The sequence below is a fragment of the Dendronephthya gigantea genome, unplaced genomic scaffold, assembly GCF_004324835.1.
Source record: "Dendronephthya gigantea isolate DGI-Jeju-01 unplaced genomic scaffold, DenGig_1.0 000033F, whole genome shotgun sequence".
NCBI lineage: Eukaryota > Metazoa > Cnidaria > Anthozoa > Malacalcyonacea > Nephtheidae > Dendronephthya > Dendronephthya gigantea.
In genome coordinates this window covers 767,175-777,564 of record NW_021163043.1, presented here as the reverse complement: position 1 = coordinate 777,564, position 10,390 = coordinate 767,175, and the positions used below count along the sequence as shown (strand labels likewise).

Genomic DNA, 10,390 nt, shown 5'->3' with positions numbered 1-10,390 from the left:
GATTTAAATGTGAACCTAATTGTGATTTTCTCAACATGATTGTGTGCATTGTTACAAAGTTTCTCTCGCCTTTTTTTTTATCAAATTCGTCTGCCAAAGGCCAGTTTCCCCTGTTAAATATTTTCACGTACGTACATGCACGTGAAAGGTTTAACCTGCTTATTTCTACACATTCAGTATTATATCATGCAAAATATGAAGCAAAAAATTATTAACAGAACTGATTCTGAAAAGGCACTGCCAGTTGAAATCAACGCCATTTCTAATACGGAGGGCAATTTAGTGGTCAAGAACACGTAGTTAAGCTGTTCCCAGTTGATCAGCCCCGGGTTTAACGATGTTTTGCAACTTTTCAATACTTAATATTTTAATTGTTACAAATCGTTGGCATCGTTGTTGGATCCAATTCACTTCTGATGGATGTTTTATAGTCTGTTGTCTTGTAATTTATGTGGGCAGCAAATCAACCTAAACCAACGCAGTGCTGCTTTATCAATAAATGACTTCATTCCATACGTCAAAAGTGAATTGGACCCAACAAAATTGTGTGAACAGACCTTTATATCAACTGGAAAAATTGACTTCAAAGATGGCGACCGAGTTATCGTTTCACTTCACAGAGAGTTCACTAGATTGAACAATATTGACAACTGTCACAGTTATCAGGCAGTTCTATGATTCCACCCCCGTATTATTACTCGGGCTACCCTGTGGTACCCGAGTCTAGGTTTCGCGACTATTATTTTTTTTCGTGTCGCAGGCTCATTCTTTCGCGCGGACAGTCGCGTATTTACAGCTGTATCAATATAGCTCAGTTTCAGTGCAGTGTACTTACCGGCTACATAGCCCGAGTTAACGCCTACCGGGCGTCTTGTTTAAGATATTTTCCGGGTGGTGTAGACTGAAAGCACGTCTGTAAAATATTCCTGTGCGTTTGTGATATAAATATTTTCAAGAGCAATATGAAATGAAACTCTATTTGACCAACTTTTCGCGTTTGGTTTCAATATGTATTTAATAGTTTGTGGAAACAATCATGTTGGTAGTTGTAGAAATTCGCAAACTCCTTAGTTTAGTAGTTCGCATAATTCTAAATTGCCCTTGCAAATTCACACATATGCACGCCATTTTCCAAATTATCTGTAGGGAGTGGAGGTATTTGAAAGAGAAATATTAAAATATTATTAATCACTAAAATACCTACTTTACTTCTAGAAAGAAAAGATTGTTAGCACAATTTTATGCATTTTAATTTTTAATAAAATTTAATTTTCAATCATTGCTTGCAACTCGAGTTCGCGAACGATGGAAAATTACTGGCACTAGACCACATTCTCTTCCATTTCTGGCTTTACTCTTTAGAGATTATTTCTCACTCCAGTTTTTAACGCAGCCCAGTGGGGCGGAACGACCTGCTACATGTGACAAAATCCAACCAATGAGCATCCCTGGGAGAACCCAACCAGCAGGTAATAAACGCGAAGCCTAAATTCATTTGAATTTTGCTGCATAAAATATAGAAAATACTCAATACAACAATTTTCCTTTGCTTTGCGTTTCTTGTCAAATACAACATCAATATTTGTTAAAGAATACACCTCCTTCATATTTTCTCGACCTTGAATTGGAATATTACTTACGATGGACTCGTGATAAATTGCATTGGTTGGACTTGGATAATAATGTTTATCTACCGCTAACGAAGGTATTCATCTTCGCTTTGGATTCAACTTTTGGTTTGTTGGTGGATTATACATTTTGCCACATAGTGTATTTTCTAGTTTGCTGCGTCTTGAATTGTTGAAAGAATTTGTGAACTTTGGAATAAAGTTTTATAAAGCTGTCAAAAACTGCTCGAATCTGAACGCTGGACAACAAACTGTTGATATTTTTTTCACAGTGGGAAATTCGTGCGAAAGTCGTGAAGATTTCATTACAGTTGCATGAAATTTTCCTTCCGAAATCTCTGGATATTTTTGGATTAGGAAGCTGTCAATTGTAGTAATTATACGCGGGAAAAAACCGTTCTCGTATTTCTAAAGCTTTAAAAGCGATTTTCATTGATGTCGGGAATACTGTCCTCTGACAGCCAACTTATCCATGACGAACTTGAGAAAGCGAAAGAGACCGTAAGCCGTTTGCGTTGTATCAACGGTTTTACACCGGGATTTTGCCGAGACAGCGCGGTTTGTCAAGGATGCTGGCGTTACGAACATGACATCACGATCGGAAAAGGTTCGGAACGTGACGATACCTATTCGGGAGTACGAGACGATCCGTGGGAGTCGATAAATTCTCCGTATTCGCACGTGGACTCCGAGGGTTATGGCATAGGCGGTGGTAGTTCAGTCAAACATCATTTCTACTCGACCTCGCGTGGAAGTTCTTCTTCCCACGGGAAATCCGGCACGTCACGCGCGAAATTTGCTATGCCTCGCGAGAAATCTGGCGTAGCCCGCGCGGATCTCGCACGCGTACACGAACAGGTTAATTCATTAGAGAAAAACGTTCGCGGACCCATTCTTTCGTACATTCAAACTATTGAAGAAAAGAATCGTAATTTAGCCGACGCCGTGGAAATAATACAACAGCAGTTACTAAAACACGAGCGTGAATGTCCTGCGGGAAGTCCGAATGTTCTATCGGGCGCCGTTCGCAGTTCGTCGCAGAGTGGTCGGGACCGGTCGTGGTACGATGGCTCCGAAAAGGATCAGTTGATGTCGAGATTGAATGCAAGCTACAAGGCCGAACAGGAATGCCGGTTCCGAGCGGATAATCTTCAAAACGAGTTGTCAATGTGTCGCGAGAAGCTGGAAAAATCCGAAGCAAAAGTTAAAGAACTGTTTAAGAACATTTCGCTCGGTGGTGGGGCTACTAGCGGTGAGATGTTGCTGGAAAACCGATTACAAAGACAACAACAGCTCGCTGAAGGTTACCTCAAAGAGTCGACGTCGAAAGAAAGAGAAGTTAGTTTTCTTACCATCGAGAAATACAACCTTCAAAGCGAAGTCAGTTCGCTTTTGTCTGATCTCGAGTCTTGCAACAGAAAGCGAGACGAGATGGCGCAAGAACAGAAGAAACTTCAGGCAACTTTGGGCGCGAACAGACAGAGAGTCAGCGATCTTCAAAGCGAGCTGGCAGCAGTGAAATCCGAGAACCGCCGGCTGAAGACGAAGTTCCGCGACGAGCTCGGAAAAGAGCGATCGGTGAGCGAGCAAAAGAACCAGAGACTCTATAACAACGACAGAGAAATCAAAGAACTGGGGAAGAAAGTTAAAAAATACGAGGAAAACTTCGCTTCGCATAAAGACGTCACCTATCGCTTGGAACACGAGAAACTTGAACTCTTGTCGAAAGCTAAACATTTGAATAGCGAACTTAAGGTTAAGGAGTCCGAGTGTAAAAAGTTACAACACGAAAACGAGAAACTCGGTAAAGATATCAGAGAGGCCCAGCAGGATGCTATATTGTGTAAACGAGACTCCGAAAATTCGTCCGTTTATGTGGAGAGTCTTAAGAGTGAACTTAAAGAGGTCCAGAGTTCGGTTAAGATCTTGGAACAGTCCCTGACAGAGAGTAAAGTCAACGAATCGAAAACTACCACGGAGATTGAAAGGTTTATTAGTCAAGAACTCGATCTCAAGTCTCAAATTGAAAGTTACGAAAAAGATAAGATAGTTCTGACGCAGGAAGTGTCCGTTTTGCGAAAACGCGAAGTCGATCATGCTAATGAGATCACTCAAATCAGAGAGAGCTTTGGGACATCTGAGAAAGGATTGAACGACTTAACTCAAAATTATACTGCTCTTGAAAGCGACCTTAAACTTTCCAGGGAGAAATGTGCTCAATTGCAGAAGGAGAAAGAAGAGTTGATGTTGACCAAAGGCGACTTGGAGAAGTCCGCTGAAGTTCTCAAGGACGAGCTGATTCAAATTACAGATAATTACAATGATCTTGATGTTAAGAGCACGCGAGTCTCGTCTGATCTGAAAGCGTACAAAAGGATTGTCGCGGAACGAGATGACCAGCTTAAAAAAATAGAGCTAGAGATAGCGGAGTTGCACAAGAAGCAGGATAAAGACCTCAAGGAGCTGTTACGAAGTGATAAGGAGATTGCCTTCCTTAAAGCTAGGGTTTCCTCTGTCGAGCGAAACGCCCGAAGCAACCTGGGAACGGGAAGATCTCTGAGCCAATCAAATTTGAGTACTCTTCAGCGCGATGCCGTGCCGCCTAGCAAGGAGACTGAGATCTACTTGGAGCGAATCGTGGAACTCGAGAGCGAAAACAAGGCGCAACGAGGTGAAATCGAGAAATTCCAAAAAGAGGAATTTAATTCCAAGAAAGAAGCGCAGCGGTCTGATTCTTTGAAAAACGAGCTGGCGCAACAGGATGAGGAAATTCAGAGATTGAAACGAGAGATATCACGTTTGAAGCAGGTAAATAATATTCTTCGATAATATAACTTAAGGTGCTGTTACACTAGACAATTTTCCTTGCAACTTGCAATGCAATTATAATTTGAAGGGATGTTAATTTGTAAAAAGTGTTCGAAATGCTGAGAAAACGTTAACAGATCGTACGAAATGTTCGTATTCGTCAACTTTAGATGCCTCAGGAGTAGAATTGCAGTGCAGGTTGCAAGGAAAGTTGCATAGTGTAACACCACCTTAAGGATCTAATTTGATATGAATCCTTCCCCCATAAGCCACCTCTCCATTGATTCCAATCCTATCTTTTCAGATTACAGAGGACTTGAGTGTAAAAGAGGAACAATTAGGTACAGTGGAGGTTGAAAGGGAAAGATTGAAACAAGAAGTTATTAAACTTCGAGCAAAGGTGGAGGAAACGGAGCAGTTAAAAGAAGACTGGGAACAGAAAGAACAGGAGATTAAAGCGCTGAGAAGAATGTCCTCCGATGAGGCTGACTTGGAGGGAAAAGTGTCCAGATTTAAAGATAGGTAATGAGATTTTGTCACAATATCTCTCATATTTTGTTCTTTGGAGAAATTTATAGAAAAATTTACGCTGTGGTCAAATTTACTCTCATCAAGCATGCTGTAGGGTCATTCTTGTTTTTAATCCACATTGTGAAGACTATAGCTCGATCACAAATTCACTACACTATACAGAAGCAATTTGTTCAAACAATCGTCTAAATAGCTTCAGCATACTTCTTTCAGAGTTTGCCATAATATTGATCACATTCTGGTAACATGACTTCTAAGGAAATTGATGCCAGAGCAAAAAACGGTCAAGTTGTTCCCAGTTGATGAGAACAGGCCTCAACAATGTTGTGTTGCATCCTATGAACAATGTTATCAACAACATGTTGCAATATTTTTAAGTGTAACAAGGTTTAACAACATTGTTGATAACATTGTTCTTGGGGTGCAGCACAACATTGTCGAGGCCTGTTCTTATCAACCGGGAACAACTTGAGCGTTTTTTTCTGTGCCTCAACTCAAGTCATGTTATAACTTTTAAAAATATGTCATTTGGTCCAAGTTGGGCTCGCCTAAATTATGTATCACAGGCACAGATTCCTTAACAGAGCCATGCCATTTGCATTCAATGAATAAGTTTTTACAAACACGGAACACTTTCTTTCGTTCGGATTTTTTTGTGCAAGTTGATAATCGCTGTGGATTCTTGTCAATGAATGTTTGTGCCACGCCAGGTGTCGTGAAAAGGACGAGGAGATCGAAGAACTTCACAAGAAAGTGATCGCACTTCAAACGAAGATCAAGGATTTCGTGCAACAAAACTCTCATGCCGAGGAACAAGTCCGACACATGAAGGAGAAATACGCCACGGAGTTGAACGAAAAGGATAAGATTTCGCACGCGTTGTCCGCTTCTGAAACAAAATGTCGTGGCCTTGAGGAAGATGTGGCCAGGTTGGAAAGCAGTAGTGCGGATTTGGAGAAAAAGGTAATGATGCAGTTGTTTTGAAGTAATCCTAATTTATATTAAAAATGCAAATTAAAGCCCGGGAAATGAATTTCAAACAAGACATAACAAAATGTAAAAAAATATTAGCAAACGTTTCGTTGCATTGTTTACAACATCCTCGGAGCAATTAAACTTATGTATTTACAAAGATTCTATATGTAGACAAATATTTTAGGAAACGGCTCCAATATACACGGATATACACGGAATCTTCATTGATATCTTATCGCAGAGGTGAAATGCCTTGAGAAACGTGCATTATGTGTATTTTACATAGTGTATTTATGACATATCGAGGTGATTAGGTGTTGTATATTTGAAACTGACTAAGATTTATTTAAAAAGGTTGTTGAGATGAAGGCGATGGTTAACAGCGTCGTCTCGGAGAAAGATGAATGCAAAGATGAAATGGAGGGATTGACTGCAGAAACTAAGAAAAGCGAAGAGGAAATTGAAAGATTGCGAAAACAGGTGAAGTTCGAACTGCAATTTTTTTCTTCAATTGTTACTTAAAATTTGGGAGAATTTTTTAACTAAAAAATGAATAATTCTGAGAAAAAATTAAAAGTTTTAAACGCAAAAGAACCAGAATGAGTTAAAAGGAAATGGATATCAGTTTTGTACCCAGATCAGCTGGACTGAATCCAGTTAAGATGGGCAATTCGTTACAAACTAGCTACAAAAAAATGCAATAGCAATTACAACTAAGGCGCTGTTTCCATGAGCCCGGCTACCCGAGATTCAACGAAGCGTGAGATGATTTTGAGGTATTGAAATGAGCAGATAACACGATCCTCGCAGTCGTATAATCACCACAACAATAGCATGTGCTTGTTTGGTGTCATAAAGACTTATTTCAATACCTCAAAGTCCTCTCACGCTTCGTTGAATCTCGGGTAACCGGGCTCATGTAAACAGCCCCTAAAATATCACATAAATCAAGCAAGTTTCTAAAACTTCGTACTAGGATCTTATCAAAAATTTTTTTGGTCCTTATTTTCTTTCAAAAGTTGTAATTTGGTTTTCTGTTTAGATACTGGAGCTCGAGGAAGCTGTGAAACAAAAGGATGAATTATTGGCTGTAAATGAAGCGCCGGATGGCGAAAGCACTCCTTTGGACAACTCCTTCGATGGCAGCAGAGTCACTTCGAGTCGAAATGGACGAGCGAGCGCTCTTGATCGACTCGAAGTACTCGAAGAGGAAAACATTCAGCTATTGAACAGAACTGCCGAGCTTGAAGACGAACTTGACGCGTCAGAGCAGCACGCGCAAGAGCTGAAGAACGCGCTTAAGGCGAAACGTGAGAACGTTAACGATCTGCACGCAGATATGGATCTCGCGAATGAACGGATCAAGAGTCTGGAGAAACGCAAAGTGGAACTAGTCGAGGAAAACGAACATTTGCAGCAGACGTATATCCTGGCGAAACAGAAGATTGAAGATCTCAAAGTCTCGAACGAACGATACGTCGAAGAATCAGATGAGTTGGAAAAAGCGCTGACGACGACAGAACAGAGAGCGGAAGAATTGGAGAAGCGGGTTGAAGAGGTAAGCGGAGATACTTCATGTTATCCACGATGCAAGTAGCACCATAGTAGTTGGTACTCAGAGCAACACAATTGTAGTTTTTCTTATAGTATCACTATAGTAATTCGTGCTCAGAGTAGCACCATATAGTATTTGGTACTCAACGTAGCACCACCAACAGAGTAGTAACACCATTGTAATAGCACCAGCAACACAGAGTATGTAGTAACACCATGATAGTAGCACCATTGTAGTAGCACCACCAAGAAAGAGTAGTAGTACCATAGCAGTAGCACCATGGTTGTAACACCATAGCAGTCGCACACTAGCAGTAGCACCATGGTTGTAACACCATAGTAGTAACACTATGATATCGCTATTTTTTAGTTAATTAAGTAATAGTTTTGTTTGGATTTTCACATCGCTCGTATATCAGACTTACATCAAGTATCGAACAACATGACACGTTTTTTTGTTTTTTTAGTTATCTGGCAAGTGTGTGAGCAGCGAAGGCCATCTACAAAGCATGAGCGAACGGTTTTCGAGAAAAGAGAAAGAACTGGAAGTTGTAGAAAACCAAGTGGAAGAACAACGCAAGCTTTACGATGGTCTAAAAGCTGCCGCAGAAAAACAAGAAACTTTGATTGAGAAACTCCGAGCGGAGAAAACCAGCGCAGAGGAGGCGTTGCTTGCGATGAAGTTGGAGATTTCCAAAAAAGAAGTCACTTATAAGGCTGGAAAAGACAAGGTGGCTGAAATGCAGTCGCGACTTTATCAAACGGAAGATAAGTTTTCAAGCAAGACGAACGAATTGAAAAAGGTAATTTGTCTGCCCTGGGTTCCGTTGTTCAAAAGGCGTTCAGCTTAAACGGCGAATAAATCAATGTTTAAAAAACATTTTTGTCAACGACTGATCCTAGATCTTATGCAATAAATATGTACCTTCCATTGGAACTTAAACTATTTATTTTCTAATATTTCAAAATTGCTATAATTGTTATAATGTAATTCTTCGACTGCCAACTAACAAACCACAGATCATTCGAAATCTTTGTTAACAAAATAAGTAGAAGCAACTTCTCATAAATTTATGTGGCATACTAAAAATTTCAAAAAAAATTTTAATCGATTTACGTTTTTGAGAATCGCCATTCTGTCATTCTTTTAAAAATGGCGAATTTCTTTTATCGTTGTTTGTACTTGCAGATAACACGCGAAAATGAAAGATTGAAACGTGAAATAAAAGATTTGGAATCGAAAGTGACGGAACTTCAAACTTCCCTCAAGAGAAGCAAGTCCTTAGAACTGGAGAAGACAAGTCCTGTTACTGGAATGTACAATACAACTTTTCAGAAGATAACAACGTCTGTTAAGGGCAACTCTCAGAGCATGGAAGGACTTGATACAAAATTAAACCAAGCACAAAACAAGATTTCAACGCTAGAGGTAGAGCTTGCAAATGATCTTCGAAAATTTTCACTTCACCGTTCCTCTTCCACATCATTCTCGCCGAGCGATTCACGGCTAAGTCCTGGATCCTACAACCTACGTCGCCCGCGATCATACTCAAATATGTCAGCGGATGACCATGATAGCCCGATGTCGTTCACGAAGTCGGTGTCCTCGCCTAGTATCAACGGGGATGTTGGCTCCGACATGAAATCCCGCAGTACACCAGAGATTTCCATACCCTATATTGATGTCAATACCTCCGAGTATACACCGAATTCTCCCGAAGGTGATGTTTCCCTGAACTTGGGCGATGAGGGCGAGTTTGAAGCAAGCGGTGAAGCATCGAATACTCCGGCCGAAAATCAGTTGAGTGAAGTCGACCCGTTTTTGACCACACAGTCGAGATTCTCTTCAGAAGAGACTGATCTAAACCCAGACGAGCAAATTAGTCCGTATATTGCGAAAGAGGTGGCCCAAGATCTCGAGAATGATGCGATGTCATTTTTCGTGGAAGAATTCTCTGCGCGCGGTTCTCCAGTTCAGGAAATAGCCAGCGTCCAGGAAGTCGTGACGTCATCCTCCAGTCCTGTGACCGGAAATATGACGTCATTATCCAGTCCCAGCATACAACTGGGCTTGAACGGCGAAGAGGAAATGATTTACTTTTAAAAGGCATAAGTTAGGCAAATGTAGCATATTTAAACGTCAAATCGCACTGACGTCTTCTCTTGTCAAAAGACTCACCTCAACGCGTTTGAATGAAGCTCTTTCTGAATGAATTTCTTTCAATAATTTGCCGTAAACGCGGGTAAATCGAAACTGTTAACAGCCAAACCAGCTTCAACTTTACATAGACCAGCTTACTTTAGTGTATTTTTCCTATTTAGGCCTAATTTATTGCGCTTGTGTTTCGGCTCATTGGAGACAATTCAATCTTTACACATTAGCCCTTCATTACTAACTGACAGTTATTTTAAAATTGAGTGCGATAATTTTCATTCCAACCTAATTTTTTGACGTTAAGTATTTTTATTCTATTTATTATGGTGTATTTTAAGATATATTGCGGTCAATAATAGTCATTTGTAGTCATTTAAAGAATAATTTCAGTTTTAATAGAAGTAAAGCAATTGCAAGTAAAAAGATGTTCAATAAAAGTAGTATAGCCTGTTCAGCATACATTAAATATTTAAGTTCCGCCAGCCCAAAACGCAAGTAAACGCTCACATTATTGTAAACATGATATAATGGCCTTGCATGCATTTGAAATTTAACAAGATAATTTGCTTGTCTTATTCATTTGCTATTATATTTTCAATTAAATATGCTTGAAACTTGTAATTCTTGCCAGAAATAAAAGCTTTAATAAAGAATTTTAGTACAACTTGTTAAAAACCTTCTACGAAGCAAACGCAGTTTATATATATAAATTTAATTATACCAAAAATCGAGTTCGTCG

General features: G+C 39.9%; 1 protein-coding gene across 1 annotated transcript; it reads left to right on the top strand.

Annotated features, from left to right (window-relative positions):
* The first annotated feature begins 1,899 nt into the window (after nucleotides 1–1,899).
* Nucleotides 1,900–9,659, top strand: LOC114525118 (WEB family protein At4g27595, chloroplastic-like). Its single transcript, XM_028546325.1, has 7 exons — nucleotides 1,900–4,436; nucleotides 4,741–4,958; nucleotides 5,678–5,930; nucleotides 6,297–6,422; nucleotides 6,985–7,500; nucleotides 7,964–8,299; nucleotides 8,686–9,659. Exons 1-7 carry the CDS (start codon nucleotides 2,064–2,066, stop codon nucleotides 9,598–9,600), a joined length of 4,737 nt encoding a protein of 1,578 aa, XP_028402126.1. The 5' UTR covers nucleotides 1,900–2,063; the 3' UTR covers nucleotides 9,601–9,659.
* Nucleotides 9,660–10,390: the final 731 nt, after the last annotated feature.